This window comes from Schistocerca gregaria, chromosome 7, assembly GCF_023897955.1.
Source record: "Schistocerca gregaria isolate iqSchGreg1 chromosome 7, iqSchGreg1.2, whole genome shotgun sequence".
Classification (NCBI taxonomy): Eukaryota; Metazoa; Arthropoda; class Insecta; order Orthoptera; family Acrididae; genus Schistocerca; species Schistocerca gregaria.
The window spans coordinates 343,990,191-344,010,809 of NC_064926.1; the positions used below are offsets into that span (position 1 = coordinate 343,990,191).

A 20,619-nucleotide genomic window follows, 5' to 3' on the forward strand; every position below is an offset into this window, starting at 1 on the left:
CTCGCCAAGCCTGCGCGTAGGTTGGGGAAACGGGAGCGCTTACCGACGAGATTATCAGCAACCGGGCCAGCGCTCCATCGACGTAAACGTTTCAAGAACGTTTTGCTCGCCGAGAGCTGGGTTCTTAGCATAAAGTGCTGAATCACTGGCCAGTTTAACTACCGGACAGATAAGATTTCTGGCGAACTTGGCACCTCGTGGGACAGAGACCAGTCTGAGGTACGGTCGCCATCGGTGTGGACTCGCTGGAACTGAAGGCTCCGAGATGCTGGAATTGACGGCGCTCCTTGCGGTGACCGTGGTGGTAGCGGTCACAGCCGTGGTCGTGTCCAGGAAGTGGCGCCTCTGGAGCGAGATAGACAAGCTCCCTGGAGCGGTGGCTATGCCCCTGCTGGGCAATACATACAAGGTTCTCTTCCTCCCTCGTGAAGGTAAGGGAAGCATAGTGTGGCGGGATACACAACGTATTTTAATCATTTTATGCCCTATACTGATTAAGTTTAACATCTTCATATCCTGTTTTCTCAGGAACTATCCAAGGTAACAAAACAAAACTTAACCAAGTTATAGAGTCATATGTAATACACTCACTGATCTACTAAAAGATATCTAATCAGAATATAAATATTTTATGGAAGGTATTAAATTAATGTCATTTAAAAAAAAATATATTTTTTACTATCAAACTGTGAATGCTACCTCCAAAGTCTTAGCGTAAGCCGTTTCTGACATAATGGGAAACATCTGCAAAGAAGCAGGTTTTCAGAATTCGCACTTTAAAGCTGAAGTACAGAAAACTCAATACAGCTTTGTGATCTTTATTTTCTTGAGGATCAACCATGTCTGGGTATGATGGGTCATGCGACTTGGGTCGTATTATTTACCACGATTTCTGCTTTGCAGACTCGCTGTCTATCCACCTCTTGTAGCATTGGTTCTGCATTTTGGCCAGACTTAATTCTAAATTGCTTCAGAATATTTATACTGCCCTCATTTTCATCAGTGATGGTGGTGACAGCATTATTGGCCCCCGTCTTCAGTGACCACATACACACAGGGTAAGGTGCAGTGCGTCTCACAAAACAAGGTTCATACCATACATTGCAGCACAAACAGGAAGTGATATCACAGCAGCTAATGTAGCCAGACTGTCCAGCAGGATGCTTATTGTAAATCAGCATAAATCGCCACCCTGTAGAGCAGTTACCGAGATACCTTTTCGTAACTGAACAGGGTCTCATGCAAACTGTAAGAGTTAATTGTGCCGTAAATTATTTCAAAATAACTTAAAAATACTTACAGTTATCCAAAATTTAACGAAAGAGACATCGAACTAAAGACAAAACTCAAAACAACAGTTTCCCGTAAGAAAGTAAAAATAGACATTTTATAATCACACATTTTGTACTCCACTTAATTCAGAGGAGCAGATACCATATAACAATCGGAATTAAACTGTCGTGATTTGTTGAGGACATCCACGGCTGAGACTAAAACGGAATAACCAGTTCGCAGCTGTGATGAAACATAGTTTTCCACGCCCAAAAAGTAATCTTATGTGAGATGAAAACTGTGGAGTAGTTATTTTAAAGTTGTGTAAAATCTTTCTTTTAAACTGCAGATAATTTGGAAAAGCATATGTAAATGGTAGGCCGCCAGCTTTTAATCATGCTTGTTGTGACGCTAGTAAAGAGTCCTTTGAATGCCTAGTGCTGAAGCTCGTGATGCTTGAAGACAGTAGCTATCCACGTACTTGTTGCACTAACGAATTCACTGAGTACTTTTTAAAGGACTTTTCAAATAAAGTTTTAATATGCAGAAGTTTGTTAAGCGAATGTTCCCCAATTAGGAAGATTACGTGATATCACCTTCTGGGACTGAATACTATGATCAGAAATCTTCTGCTGAAAATATTTAGATACTTACTGCAAACTGTTCAAGACAATGTGGTACCATTAACGTTTAAGTTCCAAATTTTTGTCCCACATTTTTCAGATGATTGATGCAACTCTCCATGTGTAGAAAGAACCACCATTTGATTCTCTTAGTTTGAACTTTAAATTACAGTATGATGTGTGGTGCTTCTTTGTCCTGGAGTAACTTTTGGAATAAGAACTTGTAGAGTGCTAAAATTATTTATTCCCACACTCAGCAGGAAGACCTTTTATATGAACCGTCAATAAAAATCAAAAAGTAGATTAGAAGAACAATAATCTAATATTTTCTGTACATCGAAAAAAAAATTATTTTACTGAATGTCCATCAGGAGACAGTACAGCATGCTTTGTACATATACCAGATGGTTATTTCGTTTCGCAGAAGATGTAATTGTCTCCGTTAGGAAGTACGTATTTCTTCGAGCCGTTACAAGTGAATTTTAATGTTTCACTAGGCTGTAGAGGTGATCACAACTCCTATGGGTTCAGTTCTGATAAAATTTTATTAAAATCAAGTACACGTGTTATCACATAAGTAATTTCAGTTCAGATCCTTCCCTCTTCCAGGAGCTACTGTTCCAACCCTATGAATAAGTTCGTTCTTTGACATAAATTTGGAAGGGTCCTACGGAACCTCTTACTACAGAACAAGTTTTAAGAGTTATTTTACACTGGTTACAGAAACACGAGAAGCAAGCTACCTCCACAACGATATCTTTGTATTTTGGTTAATGCTATGAAAGGAAGGGGGAACCACTCAGAAAATAAACTGGTCTCCAACCATCTCCCGATAAATAATGAAAGCCTTAAAAGGTGAAACAGAGAGAGAGACAGAGACTAAGAGAGCGAGAGAGAACATTTACAAAATTATACAGTTCCAACGTTACTGTATGGCTCCGAAATGTTGTCCATTGGAAAAAACTACCAAGAACATCAGATAGCGGAGGAGGAAGTCTCTTAGAACACACCCCAATTTACGACTAGCAGAGAAATTGGATATAAAATCAAAGCTAAAAATGATCTCAGCAAGTAAGTCACGTTGGCTACAAATAGTACATAATGTGACAGAAGTAGAGACTACCCAAAGCAGTAACAAAATATCAAAGCAAGTTTTCCATGCAGAGGTCAATAGCATACTTGATGACCATGAGACTTTCAATTTTTACCTTCCCTGCAGCTCATAAACATTCCACTCACAGTAATCTGCTGATGGTGTCGTATGCATCACTACATCTACATCTATACTCAACTAACTGTCTTACCCCTCATGGTATTTCTGGTACCAGTATCTCCTCCCCATTTGTCTCTGTTAATTCGCGAATGGCACGTAGGAAGAATAATCGTCGGTAATCCTCTGTATTAACTTCACTTTCTCTGATTCTCCCGTTACAGTTATTTCATGAGCTGTTTTTGGGGGGAAGTAATGTATTGACTGACACCTCCCGGGATGAATCCTCTCGAAATCTTAATAGTTAACTGCTCTGTGATCTGCACTACACCTCTTGAGATTTCTGATTATCTCCGTAATGCTCTCGCTCTGACTGAAATGTCCCGTGACGAAACGCGCCGCTCTTCAACAGATGAAGTCTGTTTCTACTGTTTATCCCACACTGACGCGCAGCACTCTAAACCTGTCGAACGAGAGTTTCTTAAACTACTTCTTTAGTGTATGAATTATATTTCCTTAATATTCTTCCGATGAATCTCAGTCTTTTGCCTGTTTTAACTGATTTTGGGTGGTCATTCGATGGCTCCAGATGGTCCTTACGAGGTATTTCAAGTAGTTACTGTTTCCAACAAGTAGGAGGCGTGTTTTTTAAGTAAGTACCGTTTTGAAATTAAAAAAGTCGTGCTAAGATATCTCACCAATTTTATTTTTACATGAAAGCCTGTACCTTAATCTACGCATTACAGTCGGATTTTTCCTTATTTACGTTGTGTACTGATTGTTTAAGAGGCCTCCGATAATCGTGAGTCCTGCCAACTGTCAAGTACCGGCTGTTATTAGGTTTCTTAGTGCTAAAGGAATAAAAGTGAACGATATTCATCGTGAGATCTGTGCAACTTAAAGAGAAAACATTATGAGTGATGTAATGGTAAGAAAATGGGTGAGAGCATTTAAAGATGGTCGCACAAATGTGCATGATGAACAACGGAGAGGGCGTGCTTCAGTCGTTAATGAAAGTTAGGTGCAGGAAGTGGACAATAAGGTGAGAGGAAACTAACGCTTTACGATTTCCTCCTTGTGGGATGACTTTCCTAATGTTTCTCATAGTGTTTTGTATGGCATTGTGGCCGAGCATTTGAATTACCGAAGATTGTGCGCACGTTGGGTACCCAAAATGTTTACGGATGTGCACAAAACCATACGTTTAGACAGTGCATTGACTTTCTTTGATCGGTACCACAACGACTGTGATGATTTCTTAAGCCAAATTGTTACGGGCGACGAAACATGGGTGGCCTACATCACACCAGAATCAAAGCAACAGTCCATGGAAGTTGAGCAAGGGCATCGTTTTACTGCAAGACAATGTCCTTCCGCATGTGGCGAATCAGACCAAAGATCTCACCACATCTTTTCGATGGGAAACTCTAGATCATCCTCCGTACAGCCTCTATCTTGTCCCCAGTGACTGCCGCCTGTTACTGCACTTGAAGAAACACCTGGGCGGTCAGTGTCTTCAAGACGACGACGAAGTCAAAACAGTGGCGCCAGACTTCTATGAGGAGGGTCTTCAAAAATTGGTACAACGTTATGACAAGTTCCTCAATATTGACGGAAATTATGTAAAGAAGTAGATTAAGGTACAGGCTTTTATGTAAAAATATTTATTATTGAGATATCCAAGAACGTCTTTTTAATTTCAAAACGGTACTTACTATAAAAACACGCCTCGTAATAGTACAGCAGTGCATTTCTTGGCTTACTTATACAATTAGCTGACGACGTTACGTGGACAGTACGAGGGACGTTAAGTAAGTAGAGTAGTGACTGGTGTATTGTGACGAGCGAGTTGCTCGACCACCATTGACCAGACGTTTTCAGTTGGTGAGAGATCTGGAGAATCTGCTGGCCAGGGCAGCAGTCGACCATTTCCTGTATCCAGAAAGGCCCGTACAGGACCTGCAACATGCAGTCGTGCATTATCCTGCTGAAATGTAGGGTTCCGCAGGGATCGAATGAAGGGTAGAGCCACGGGTCGTAACACATCTGAAATGTAACGTCCACGGTTCAAAGTGCCGTCAATGCGAACAAGAGGTGACCGAGACGTGCAACCAATGGCACTCCATACCATCACGCAGGGTGATACGCCAGTATGGCGATGACGAATACACGCTTCTAATGTGCGATCACCACGATGTCGCCAAACACGGATGCGACCATCATGATGCTGTAAACAGAACTTGGATTCATCAGAAAAAATGACGTTTTGCCATTTGTGCTCCCACGTTCGTCTTTGAGTACACCATCGCAGCCGTTCCTGTCTGTGATGTAGCGTCAAGAGTAACCGCAGCCATGGTCTCCGAGCTGATAGTCCATGCTGCTGCAAACGTCGTCGAACTGTTCCTGCACATGGTTGTTGTCTTGAAAACGTCGCCACCTGACGTGGCTACACGATCTGTTAGAGCCATGCAGATAAGATGCCTGTTATCTTTACTGCTAGTGATACGAGGCCGTTGGGATCCAGCACGGCGTTCCGTATTACCCTCCTGGACCCACCGATTCCATATTCTGCTAACAGTCCTTGGATATCGACCAACGTGAGCAGCAAGTCGAGATACGATAATCCGCAATCGCGAGAAGCTACAATTCGACCTTTATCAAAGTCGGAAACTTGATGGTACTCATTTCTCCTCCTTACACGTGGCATCACAACAACGTTTCACCAGGCAACGCCGGTCAACTGCTGTTTGTGTATGAGAAATTGCTTGGAAACTTTCCTCGTGTCAGTATGTTGTAGGTGTCGCCACCGGCGCCAACCTTGTGTGAATGCTCTGAAAAGCTAATCATTTGCATATCACAGCATCTTCTTCCTGTCGGTTAAATTTCGCATCTGTAGCACGTCATCTTCGTGGTGTAGAAATTTTAATGGCCAGTAGTGAACCTTCTCCATGACAACGCAAGCCCTCACAGAAGTCTACTCACCCGAGAGGAGCTCACAAAACTCCATTGCACTGTTCTTCCTCATCCATATAACAGTCCGCAACTCGCATCTTCCGTTGTCCTTCTGTTTGGCTCAATGGAGGATGTCCACCGCGGGAAGCAATACGTTGATGTTGGGGGAGGTTACTGATGCAGGAAGAAGTTGGCACCGACGTCTGTCCTTTTTGACATACAGGCCTTCCTGGTAAGGTGGCGTAAGGCCGTCGCATTGGACGGAGAGTGTGCTGAAAAATAGGAATTTGCACCGAAAGAGTGGTGCATTATTTGGTGTATTTGAATGATGAATGAAACCAAACTGTTTTTCAGAAAAAAAAACTTGTTTGTTACTTATTGAATGCCCCTCGTATCGCAGATTTGGAGATACCTTAGATAAAATGTGATTAGTGACTATCTGGACATCCAAAGAATACAATCAATCATTATCCGTAATAACACTGCGCAATACCTAAGGTTCTCAGATCGTATCACAAATGCGATATTTTTCTCGTCCTCTCGAGAACTTTGGTCTTGCCGATAAAGTTATACGCTGACTGCCTAATTATCATGGATAACAGTATTATCCACTACAACGTTATCTCCATTAAACTGCACCTACATTTTTATACAAAATTTATATCTGTAGCGACTACAGCAATAGGCATCAAACACAGAAAGTAGAACTTCTTTATTTTACGTCAGCTGCCATACAAGCAAATCTGTAGGTTCTTTTTTGCATTCCAAAACAATTTATCCACAGCATTATACATGTTACCACCATAGTTCTCAGTATTACTCACTAATTTCAGTTTTTGTTTTACTACTGTACCTTTTGCGTTCCACTTTCCCTTCTTTCAGTTTTTCAATCATATGACTTATTTTCTCGGCTTATGTGTACAATTAGTTTTTTGAGAAAGTTACGTATATTATGATCCTGATACTGCCCCATAATGTGTAACAGAGATGTTTACTGTTGTTTCTTATGGCCTTTAAATGCCAAAGACAGTATAGTGACTCAAGAATTTTTGGATCGATATACTAGTTTTTTCTTATTTCAGCTTTCAGTCACTAAATATAAGCTAAAATTATTTCGTAAGTCTAACAAATGAATAATAGGTCTCTTGAAATGAACCTTCCAACTTTTGGTTTACGTCACTTTTCCAGAAATCAAATATCGCTTAGGAGTGTCATATTACTTGTATATCCAACTGAAAAGTTATGAACTACTACTAATTACGTTTTTTGTCCCCATCACGTACACTGCTTTATTAGCAATCGTGTTTTGTATGTTTCGTCCAAGCAGTGCAAGCCTAGATTAACTGATCTAAAACTATGTGTCGTCACTTTTATGGACTTGTTTGTTTCAGATAGTCAACTGTTTCTTTCCATTACTGTGCTCTTGATTAAACACCTATCACTGGTTTCCAATATGATTTTTTTAAATTTATGACTTTTGTTTCTTGAAAGCGTTTATAATTTCCAGCATTGAGCTTAAGTTGTTACTATAGCTATTTGATATTAAAGGTCTTCGTATTTTTGTCATTTTTGGCTGTCGCCAAATAATTCTCCGTAAGCGTAGACCAATGAGAACAATTGGTATTATTTCTATTATCCAGTGGCAATCACTGCATTTGGCGGTAACAGCCACACTTACCTTTCGATGACTACTCCTCCAAGACACTTATCGACAAAATACACAATGTTAACTTTTCTAATCCGAGTGTATTTCTTAGTATGAACATGATATGGCAGTAGTACTGCATTTAACACGAGATAATTGTTTTGATGCGGTGGATTACCATCGACGTTCAGTGAACTTGATGGATGACAGGCATTGAATCAAGCTGTGAGAAGACATCATTGGTGAATGTAACGCATCTGTTACTACATTTTTTTTATTTCTGTTGGTTATATTTGGGATCCTCGACATCGAGGTAATTGGTAACCGATAGTAAGGGAGTTAAAAAGCATTAAATACCATGAGTAATGTTAACGGGGAAGCACTTCACGCCATCAAACCAATTGCAGGTATGAAAGAACTAGATGCAGTGCCTACAATGGAAGAACAAAGGAGAACAGAAGATTCCCTTACTAATGGAAAAGCTCCAGGTGAAGACGGGATCCCTGTGTAGGTTATTAAGTGTAACAAATCTGTCCTTCTCAAGCATGTACACTTCTTCTCACAACTACCTGAAAAGTTAGTTATGTCCCTCTAAACATTATCTATCGTGGCAAAAGCATTATCTATTATGGCTAGATTGAAAAAACGGAAGTGTGGGACAATGGACTGCTCACACACAACTATTGCTTAGTACGAACCCCAACAGAACACGTTTCATCTCCGCTGTCTCCGAGGGTGCTTCAGATCTCTTGGAGAGATATAGTGCCCAACACCAAAGTCTTACAGCTCGCAAGCACTATCAGCAATCATCCACTCCTGACCCACCGACGTCGAAGGTGGCCCTGACATGCCAGGCGCATGAATACAGAGAGAATACAGAAGAAAGTTTTGTACGAAGTGAGTGAGGCCAGAGAGAACACAACACTTTCGGCTTCAAGGCTTTCTGTAAGAGACAACTGCCCAAGGCCAGTACAGTCAAAATCGCTGGGAAAGTACTGCTGACAACCGAGTCAAGTGCCAAATAACTGTGCGAAATGGGTCAAGATTTCAGAGGACGAACGCACACAAGTTGAAAACAGGAAGAGGACAAAATGGAAAGGGAGTCCTTCACGTTTCAAGTACCAAACTGCAGTAGGAACTGCCACTCTCCAGTGGAACTTTTCAGCCACAGCAGACGTTGCAGACTCTGATCGAAGTACGCTACACCATCATCTAATAAACATGAGTCCGAAAACGCACACCTATCTTCTAACTACTTTGTATAGGAGGAGGCCTTCTGGCTCCTTCTCAGGGTGGGTTCCGTAAAGGCCGCTCCGCCGCCGACAATCTGGTGAGCCTGGAGTCGGCCATCCGTACTGCCTTTGCCCACCGTCAGCATCTGGTTGCTGTCTTTTTCGACATGCGGAAGGCGTATGATACGACATGGTGTCATCACATCCTTTCTACGCTTCATGGATGGGGTCTTGGGGCCCCTCTGCCGATCTATATCCGCAATTTTCTGTCGTATCGTACCTTCCGCGTGCACGTCGCGGCCTCATATAGTTCCTTCCAAGTCCAAGAGAATAGGAGGATGTTTTGAGCCGAGCCGAGCCGAGCCGGCAAATGGCGCGCTGCGTGCCAAGGGAGCACGCAGCGGTGCCGATTGCGCTGTTTTATTTTTAGGCCTTCTTCTCGGTCGTCTTTGGCAGCAGGACGTCCATTCATAACACATTTTAACAGGAGATAATCAACTGACTACCATCCATAACACTGCGTCCGCCAACACTTTGGTGAAAGGAATTGCGCTATACGTATGAAGTATAACAGTCGTTCTCAAAGAACCACTCGCACAAAGATTAGATTAGATTAAGTGTGGTACACAAATTCCTGTAGTGATAATCGCCACGTATCGTTCCCAGAATTTCGTCCACTACATGCAGCTGACACTCCTCCGTCTCAGGCTTGCGGAATGAACGAGGCCTTTCACTCTCTACCTTTTCCAAACCTGTGCCCCTAAAACGCTGGAAAATCACGCGAACCGCTTATCAACTAATACAATGATACGTGGCTATTTTACTTACATTTGCTAAACTATAGCAGAAAATAATGTCTGCTGTATCTTATGTGGAGTAGCAGGCTTCTATTCTTGACAAGTGGTGTAAGAGAGAAAAGAAAATGTACTAAACAGTTTGTACACACAACCAGCATCATCTATTTAAGTTGTTAACATTCTAATATGAATTGCGAGTGATGTACTGCAACCAGCAGTTATAAACAAATCAACCTCACAACTGACTGCTGAGTACCTGACTTCCAGAACAACGTGCAGCTAGAATACTGTCATGGAAAAAGACATCAAAACACACTGTTGAACAAGTTGACGGAGGCGTCAGTGCAGCGACTGTGTTCCTATGCAGAATAAAATGTACACAGTACAATCAAACGACGCAAACAACCCGATCTAGGTTGTCCCGCTGAGTCCGGATTGTGTTTCAATCCGGGTAGTTTGGTGTCCAGTGCAATGCGGTAAACTCTTGCTGGAGCGCTTCGGACCAGGCACGTCCACTGTGAGCTATGTGACACGTTACCTTGTCCTAACGAAAAACGAACTGCATACACTGGTGTACAAGACACCACAGGATGGATTCACACTTGTGTTAATCCATTGTGTCTTCCAGAATAACGAGATCACCCAGGGAATTCCACGAAAACATCCCCTGGGCCATAACTGTTGCAGGGTGGCAGGGTGTTTTCTTTCACATGTTACACGTGGTACGCGCCAATGGCCATCTGACCGATCGAGTATAAAACTTGATTCATCTGATTCATCACTCAGTGGACGTCCATTTGCGGTGTTGTTGTAGCTGTTGTCTTCAGTCCGAAAACTGGTTTGATGCGACTCTCCAAGCTAATCTATTTTGTGCTAACCTCTTCCCTTCCGAGTAGCTACTGCAACCTACATCATTTTGAATCTGCTTACTGTATTCATCTCTTGGTCTCCTTGTAAGGTTTTTATACCCCACGCTTCCCTCCAGTACTACGCTGGCGATCCTTTGACGTCCCGGAATCTGTCCTACGAACCGATTCCTTCTGCTAGTCATGTCGTGCCACAAATTTCTTTTCTCCTAAATTTTATTCAGTACCTTCTCATTAGTTACGTTATCTACCCATCTAATCCTCAGCATTCTTCTGTACAGCAGATTTCAAAAGCTTCTATTTTCTTTTCATCTAAACTGTTTATCGTCTATGTTCCAATTTTATGCGTGGCTATGCTCCACGCAAATACTTTTAGAAAAGAGTTTCTGACGCTTAAATCTGTACTCGATGTTAACAAATTTCTCTCCTCAGAAACTCTTTTCTTGCCGTGGCCAGTCAACATTTTACATACATTCTAATTCGGCCATCACCAATTATTTTGCTGCCCAAACAACAAAACTAATTTTGTTCTACAAGTTTCTCATTTCCTAATTAAATTCCTTCAGTACCACTTGATTTAATTCGACTACTTTCTATTGTTCTCATTTTGCTATGTCCTCCTTTCAAGATACTGTCCATTCTGTTCAACTGCTCTTCCAACTTCTTTGCTACCTCTGAAAGAATTACGTCATCAGCAAACCTCAAAGTTTTTATTTATGCTCTCTGCACCTTAATTCGTACTCCAAATTTTTCATTTGCTTCCTTTGCTGCTCGCTCAGTGTACAGACTGAATGACTTCGGGGGATAGACCACGATATTCTCTCATTCCCTTCTCGATCACTGCTTGCCTTTCGTGCCCATCGACTCTTACAAATGTAATCTGGTTTCTGTACAAGGTGTAAATAGCTTTGCTCACCCTTTATTTTAAGCCTGCTAACCTAAGAAATTCAAAGAGAATATTCCAACTAACATTGTCAAAAGCTTTCTCTAAGCCTACAAATACTATAAACATAGGCTTGCCTTTCCTCAACCTATCTCCTATGAGAGTCACTATTGCTTCGTGTGCTTCTACATTTCTCAGGAAACGAAACTGATCTTCCGCGAAGGCGAAGTCACCTTTAGCCGTTTTTCTATTCTTCTGTAAAGAATTCCTGCTAATATTTTGTAACCGTGGCTTTTAAACTGATTGTTCGGTAATTTTCATATCCGGCAGCAACTGCTTTTTTAATTGGAATTATTATATTATTATTGAAGCCTGAGGGTATTTCGCCATTCTCACACATTTTGCTCACCAGATGGAAGAGTTTTGTCATGGCTGGCTCTTCCAAGGCTACCAGTAGTTCTAACGGAATGTTGTCTACTACCGGGGCCTTGTTTTCCGTTAAGTCTTTCAGTGCCTTGTCAAAATCTTCAATCAGAGCTCTTGTTAGCTTGTTGTATGAGAATGCTGCCTCAAGAAATGGACATATGCACAGATTATTTTATCACTTGAAGTATGTTTTCCGATAAGCCGTTAAATTTTTGTTTCGGCATTTTAGTATCTTTACACCCATGGACAAGCGGCAGCATCTTTGATCGATAATCAATCGTCCTCGGTCCCGGGTTCGAGCACCTCCACCGCTTAAATTTTGAATAAAAATCATCAGCAATGAGGGACGAAGTCTTCGGGCATAAGAATTTACCCACATTCAGCCAATGGCTTTGTCGAAAACTGCGGAGGAGTGGACAAAGGGCACACTGGGAAACTTCCCCTAAGGGCGGAAGTATTAGCAGTGATAAACGGTATGAGGATGCGAAGTGTAATGATGATCTCTCCATTCGCAAAAGATTACAGCCGAGTCGCCGGACGGTGTGGCCGAGCGGTTCTAGGCGCTTCAGTCTGGAACCGCGCGACCGCTACGGTCGCAGGTTCGAATACTGCCTCGGGCATGGACGTGTGTGATGTCCTTAGGTTAGTTAGGTTTAAGTAGTTCTAAGTTGTAGGCGACTGATGACCTCAGATGTTGAGTCCCATAGTGCTCAGAGACATTTGATCCATTTGAACAGTTGAGTTCCCAATTCGGATTTCCGGGAACGGACTGCAAAGTGGGAGGTGACCATGAAAAAAAAAGGCTGAATAACTAACGAAAGGATAACGTTCTACGAGTTGGGGAGTGGAATGTCAGAAGCTGGAACGTTGTAGGGTAACTAGAAAATCTGGAAAGAGAAATGCAACGGCTTAGTCTAGATATAGTAGGGGTCAGTGAAGTGAAATGGAAAGAAAACAAGGATGTCTCGTCAGACGAGTACAAGGTAATATCAACAGCAGCGGAAAGTGGTGTAACGGGAGTAGGATTCGTTATGAATAGGAAGGTAGGGCAGTGAGTGCGTTACTGTGAACAGTTATGCGATAGGGTTGTTCTTAACAGAATCGATGGCAAATCAACACCGACAACGACAGTTCGCGTATACATGCCGACGTCGCAAATTGAAGTTAGAGAAACAGAGAATGTACATGAGGATACTGAAAGGGTATCACAGTATGTAAAGGGAGATGATAATCTTATAGTCACGGGGGACCGGAATGCAGTAGTAGAGGAAGGAGTACAAGAAAAGGTTACAGGAGAAAATGGGCTTGGGACAAGGAATAAGAGAGGAGACGGACTAGTTGAGTTCTGTAATAAATTTTAGCTAGTAATAGCGAATACTCTGTTCAAGAATCACAAGAGAAGAAGGTATACTTGAAATAGCCCGGATGATACTGGAGGTTAGACAGAGATTCCGAAATCAGCTACTGGATTGTAGTGCGTACCCAAGAGAAGATATAGACTCAGATCACAATGTAGCAAGGATGAAGAGTAGGTTGAAGTTTAAGACATTAGTCAGGAAGAATCAGTACGCAAACAAGAAGGGTACCGAAGCACTAAAGAATGACGAGATACGCTTGAGGTTGCGTAAGGCAATTGATGCTACAGTAAAGAATAGTTTAGAGAGCAGTACAGTTTAACAGGAATGGACGTCCCTAAAAACGGAAGTCACAGAAGTAGGAAAGAAAAACATGGTACATAGAATGTTACTGCGAAGAAACCATGAGTAACAGAAGGTATACTTCAGTTGATCGATGAAAGCAGAAACTAAAAAAAATATTCAGGGAAATTCATGAATAGAAAAATCCAAGTCGCATAGGAATGAAATAAATAGCAAATGCACGGAAGCTAAGACGAAATGGCTGCATGAAAAATGTGAATAAATTAAAAACAAATGATGGTCGGAAGGAATGGCTCGGTGAAATTAAAAGCAAGGCTATTAACATAAAGAGTGCAAGGGGAATTCCACGGTTAAATGCAGAGAAGAGAGCGAATAGGTGGAAAGAGTACACTGAAGGTCTCTATGAGGGGGTAGGATTCGTTTTCTGTGATAAAAGATGAAACAGGAGTCGATGTAGAACAGATAGGGGTCCAGTATTAGAATCAGAAGAGAGCTTTGGAGAACTTAAGCAGGATTAGAAAACATTCCATCCAATTTCTAAAATCACTGGGTAAGTGGCATCGAAATGACTGTTCACGATGGTGTGTAGAATCTATTAGTCTGGCGACATGTCGTCTGATTTTTGGGAAAAATATCGTCCACACCATTCCAAAGACTGCAAGAGCTGAAAAATGCGAGAATCATAGAACAATCAGATTAACGGCTCATGTGTCCCAATTGCTGACAAGAATAGTATACAGAAGAATGGAAAAGAAAATCGAGGACGAATTATCTGACGATCGGTTCGGCTTAGGAAAGGTAAAGGCACCAGAGAGACAATTTTTAAGTTGCGGTAGATAATAGAAGCAAGACTACAGAAAAATCAAGATATGTTCATAGGATCTGTCGACCTAAAGAAAGTGTTCGGCATTGTAAAACTCTGCAAGATATGCGAGATTCTGTGAAATGTAGGGGAACGCTTTAGGGAGAGACGAATAATATTCAATATGTACAAGAGCCAAGAGAGAATTATAAGTGGACGAAGAACGTAGTTCTCGGATAAAAAGGTGTGTAAGACAAGGATGTAGTATTTCATTCTTACTATTCAGTCTGTACAGAGAAAAAGCAATGATGGAAATACACACATCAAAAAAAGTTTTACATTACCCCGGTTCCCAGAACTCCTGAAGACAGATGTTGACTGTGGATATTGTATCACAGACACAGTCCCTTTGACTGTTCAGAGATGTCACTAAACCCGCCCAAAGATGTAAACAACCATGCACGAGCAGCGCCTATTAGACGGAGGGGGTCCGACAGCCGATCAGTTCCAGTCATTCCATCAGGAAGGAGGTACACGACTCGTGTTGTCTGTAGTTCAACCACGTCTAGGCGGTAAATACCGTGGTTCTATCGCGTCAGCATTGTTATTTTGTGCCAGGAAGGGCTCTCAACAAGGGAAGTGCCCAGGCGTCTCGGTGTGAACCAAAGCGATGTATTTCAGACATGGAGGAGATACAGAGAGACAAGAACTGTCTAAGACATACCTCGCGCAGGCCGCTCAAGGGCTATTAGTGCAGTGGATGACCGCTACCTAAGGATTATGGCTCGAAGGAACACTGACAGCAGCGCCACCATGTTGAGTAATCCTTTTCGTGCAGCCACAGGACGCCGTGTTACGACTCAAACTGTGAGCAACAGTCTCGACGATGCGCAACTTCACTCCCGATGTCCATGGCTAGGTCCATCTTTGCAACCAAGACACCATGCAGCGCGGTACAGATGGACCAAACAACATGCCGAATGGACCGCTAAGGAATGACAAGCATGTTTTGTTCACCGATGAGTGTCGTATAAGCCTTCACCGAGACAATCGACGGAGACGTGTTTGGAAGCAACCCGGTCAGGTTGAATTCCTTAAACACACTGTCCAGCGAGTGTAGCAAGGTGGAGGTTCGCTGCTGTTTTGGAGTGGCAGTATGTGAGGCCGACGTACTCCGCTAGTGGTCATGGAAGGCGGCGTAACGGCTGTACGATACGTGAATGCTATCCTCCGACCGATAGTGCAACCATATAGACAACTTATTGGCGAGGCATTCGTCTTCATGGAAGACAATACGCGCCCCCATCGTGCACATCTTGAGAATGACTTCTTTCAGGGTAACGACATCGCTTGACTAGAGCAGCCAGCATGTTCTCCAGACATGAACCGTATTGAATATACCTGGAATAGATTAAAAAGGGCTGTTTATGGGCGATGTGATCCACCACCCACTCTGAGGGATCTACGCCGTGGACGACTGGATAGGAAGATCTTGAGTAACAATGCCTTGATGAACTTGTGGATAGTGCGCCACGGCGAATACAGGCAGGAGGACATGCTACTGGCTATTAGAGTTACCGGTGTGTACAGCAATCTGGACCACCACCTCTGACGGTCACGCTGTATGGCGGTATAACATGCAATGTGTGGTTTTCATGAGCAATAAAAAGGGCAGAAATGATTTTTATGTTGATCTCTATTTCAGTTTTCTGTACAAGGTACGGAACTCTTGGAATGAAGGCGATGCAAAACTTTTTTGATGTGTGTAAGTGAAAGGGTCAGGAGTGGAATAAAATGTCAAGGTGAAAGAATATCCATGCTACGATTCACTCATGACATTGCTGTCCTGAGTGAAAGTGAAGAATCGTTATATGTGAAACATTCCCTAAGCAAAATTAATGAACTACTGTGCTGATAAACCTCTTACGTTATTTGATTTTCAAACAGCTGAGCAGAACTGAACATACTCACACATTTCTCTCTTGACTTATTCTGATCAACACTAAACTGACACACAATATTTTTAGCGCAACGCACTCTGACTTTTAATAATCCCTACAAAAGAATGGCTCTGACTTAGAATAACCTATACCCTTCATGAATCACTTACATCACAAAAATCTTCGTTACTCGAACTACTGCAATACATAGAGCGCCAATATTGCCAGCTAAATAAAGGATTCTAACTACTGAAGGCACTAACTACTGATATGTATAATTAGCAAATGAAAGATTTTGATAGAGAACATACAATGTATTTACCTTAATAATGTTCAAAAGTGAGCATATATATCAGTCCATGGTATCCAGTCTTACAAATTTACTCTTTCTGATGGACACACGTCCAGATCGTCCGCTCTCAAAATTCTGCGATCTCTCTCCCCACATCCACCACTGCTGGCGGCTCACCTCCAACTGAACAGCGCTACACGCTGTTCACATCCAACTGCCCAACAGTACAATAGCAAATATTTCAACAACGCAAACCAGCCAGAGACTGCACACAGCACGGTCAGTGATTTTCATACAGAGCGCTACTTGGTGTTACCAACATAAAAACCTAAACAGCCTACTTACATATGATTTGCTGAATGGAATGAACAGTTTAATGATAACAGAATATGGATTGAGAGTAAATCGAAGAAAGATGAAAGGTATGAGTAGTAGCCGGAATGAGAACAGCGAGAAACTTCAAGATGAGGATTGATGGTCACGAAGTAGATGAAATTAATGAATTCAACTACCTGAGCAGTAAAATAACCAGTGGCGGACTGAGCAAGGAGGACATTAAAAACAGACTAGCACTGGCAAATAGGAAATTCCTGACCAAGAGAAGTCTACTAGTGTCAAAAATAGGTAAGAAGAAATTTCTGAGAATGTATGTTTGTAGAACAGCATTAAATGGTAGTGAATCATGGACTGTGGGAACACCAGAAAAAAAGATAATGGAAGCGTTTGAGATGTGGTGCTACAGACGAATGTTGAATATTAGGTAGACTGATGTGAGGAATGAGGAGGTTGTGCGCAGAATCGGAGAGAAAAGATATATGTCGCAAACACTGACACAGAGAAGGGACAGGATGACAGGGCAGCTGTAAAGACATCAGGGAACGAGTTCCATGGTAGTAGATGGAGCTACAGAGGGCAAAAACTGTCGAGTAAGACATAGATAAGAATCCATCCATCAGATAATTGAGGATGTAGGTTGCAAGTGCTACTATGAGATGAAGAGGGTGTCAGAGGAGAGGAATTCGTGGCGGGATGGATCCAACCAGTCAGAAGACTGCTGAAAGAAAAAAGAGTTCATTGAACCGGGTTGATATGAGGGTACATATGGCAGAGTATATAAAAACTCAATTTAATAGTAAATTGCCAAAATATAAATTGAATAGCGTTTTATTATTACGTATACTCAACGAGAGCATTTGAAACGGGGAGTGCAAATCTACGCTCTACTTTTGTCAAGGCAGTGTTCTTTAAAATTATCGATTTCATGTTAAGTAAATCAATTTTTATGCGAAATTAGTTGTCGTGAATTATATGAGTATGTTGTATATGTGAGACATTTGATGAAAGTGAACTTGAGAATTCGGTTGCTAAAAATGAAAAATAATTCACAGCTGAGCTAACGACATACGAAGGAACGGAGAAGCAAAAACTAGAAAAATCTGTTATCTACAGAAATAATACCGCCTTATAATACGGGCATTCACCAGTGCTTTACCTCGCGACAGCTGACTCGGGTGCCTCATCCTCTACGCTATTGGGCCCAGTGTTCTGCCTGTTATCATTTGTTGACGACTTTCCCTCTTCATGGGGTTGGATTATGTGACTACCAAAGCTGGGGATGTCTCCGTGTGCTAGTCTATGTGGCACTACTAACCACCTGAAGATGCTTCCTTACCGCAGCGAAACCGGTCATAATAAATCATCACTTAACAGCTGTTTACGGCCGCCTACCTTACAGCATCAACAACCAGGTCTGATCGTCTGTGATGTCACTTCCTTTCAGGGCAGGACCCTTTAAGCTGTCATCTGAGGCACCCTTACAGTACAGCGGTACGTCGGCTATATTCTACGCCCCGTTCCGTTGCCCTTAGTGGAAAGTCATTATCAGCAAGTCAATGCCCGCCTGCACTTGGCTAGAATTTCTACTGCTTGTCTTCGAGCTATTCAAAGCCTACCTAGCCCAACATGTTCACCGGATCTCTCCTAAATTGAGAATGTTTGGACCATTACGGGCAGGGCCCTTCAACCGTCGAGGGTTTTGACATCCTAAGGCTCCAATTACAAAGAATTTGATTCGTCAGGATGACCGTTAACAAATCTATCAGTCAATGGCAAGCCGAATAACTGCTCGTTATGTTCGAGTATAATGACTTTTCTGGAGACTAGAAATCTACTCTGTAGGAATCAGCATGGGTTTCGAAAAAGACGATAGTGTGAAACCCAGCTAGCGCTATTCGTCCACGAGACTCAAAGGTTCACAGACTCGGGTTGCCAGGTAGATGCCGTGTTTCTTGACTTCCGCAAGGCGTTCGATACAGTTTCCACAGTCGTTTAATGAACAAAGTAATAGAATATGGACTATCAGACCAATTGTGTGATTGGATTGAAAAGTTCCTAGATAATAGAACGCAGCATGTCATTCTCAATGGAGCGAAGTCTTCCGAAGTAAGAGTGATTTCAGGTGTGCCGCAGGGGAGTGTCGTAGGACCGTTGCTATTCACAATGTACATAAATGACATCGTGGATAACTTCGGAAGTTCACTGAGGCTCTTTGCTGATGATGCTGTGGTATATCGAGAGGTTGTAACAATGGGAAATTGTACTGAAATGCAGGAGGATCTGCAACGAATTGACGCATGGTGCAGGGAATGGCATTTGAATCTCAGTGTAGACACGTGTAATGTGCTGCGAATACATAGAAAGATAGATCCTTTATCATTTAGCTACAATATGGCAGGTCAGCAACTGGAAGCAGTTAATTCCATCAATTATCTGGGAGTAGGCATTAGGAGTGATTTAAAATGGAATTATCATATAAAGTGGATCGTCGGTAAAGCAGATGCCAGACTGAGATTCATTGGAAGAATCCTAAGGAAATGCAATCCGATAGCAAAGGAAGTAGGTTATAGTACACTTGTTCGCCCACTGCTTGAATATTGCTCACCAGTGTGGGATCCGTATCAGACAGGGTTGATAGAAGAGATAGAGAAGATCTAACGGAGAGCCCACAGCTTGAATATTGCTTACCAGTGTGGGATCCGTACCAGATAGGGTTGATAGAAGAGATGGAGAAGATCTAACGGAGAGCAGCGTGCTTCGTTATAGGATCATTTAGTAATCGCGAAAGCGTTACGGAGATGATAGATAAACGTCGGTGAAAAACTCTGTAAGAGAGACGCTCAGTAGCTCGGTACGTGCATCTGTTGATGTTTCGAGAACATACCTTCAGCGAGGAGTCAAGCAGTGTATTGTTCCCTCCTACGTATATTTCGCGAAGAGAACATGGGGATAAAATCAGAGAGATTAGAGCCCACAGGGAGACATACCGAGAATCTCTCTTTCCACGAACAATACGAGACTGGAACAGAAGGGAGAACCGATAGAGGTACTCAAAGTACCCTCCGCCACACACCATCGGGTGGCTTGCGGAGTATGGATGTAGATGTACATGTTTATAAGGACCAGATGTGAATCAACAAGTTATTAACTTGCTCAATTTGTGAAGCTACGTCTCTTGAATAAATCCTCGAGTTTTTTAGAAATAATAATCATCGTTTTTCTGTACATGTGCAATACATCTACCCATTTCCGCCACATTCGAGTAATTCCTTCGTGATACGTCTCCTTTTTTTCTCTTTTTTACACAGTATAATGCAGCTGTTGCCTTCTCTCTGAAGGAATTTATTATAATCCTAGTATCATTTGCAATAAGTACCTGTTCTGCCTGTTGCATGTTAAGTGGAAAGTCATTCACATATGTAGGGGGAAGACTAATAAATCCGACAACTTTCAGGGACAGATTCCTGACTGGAAATGGAGGAAAAAAGGTCCAGTGAACAGAAGTTGCAGCTAGATGGCGCTGACGAATGAAAGTTCCTCTGACCACGTGCCTTGGGTTCCTTGTGTATTTCAGACTGTGCAATTGACGCAGCTACTGTAAGCAGTAGAAAGATCTGGTGTTGGGAAACAAGCCGAGATGGTGTTTGTGTACTGCCAAGCAGATGGAATCGGTCGAGAGACAGCA

General features: G+C 42.2%; 1 protein-coding gene across 1 annotated transcript in view; it reads left to right on the plus strand.

Annotated features, from left to right (window-relative positions):
• Window positions 1–232: 232 nt before the first annotated feature.
• The window catches only part of LOC126282121 (cytochrome P450 4C1-like), a 67,546-nt gene continuing 47,159 nt past the window's right edge, over window positions 233–20,619 (plus strand). The window contains 1 exon segment of the mRNA XM_049981590.1: window positions 233–431. Coding sequence (XP_049837547.1) covers window positions 266–431 — 166 coding nt within the window. The 5' untranslated portion in view covers window positions 233–265.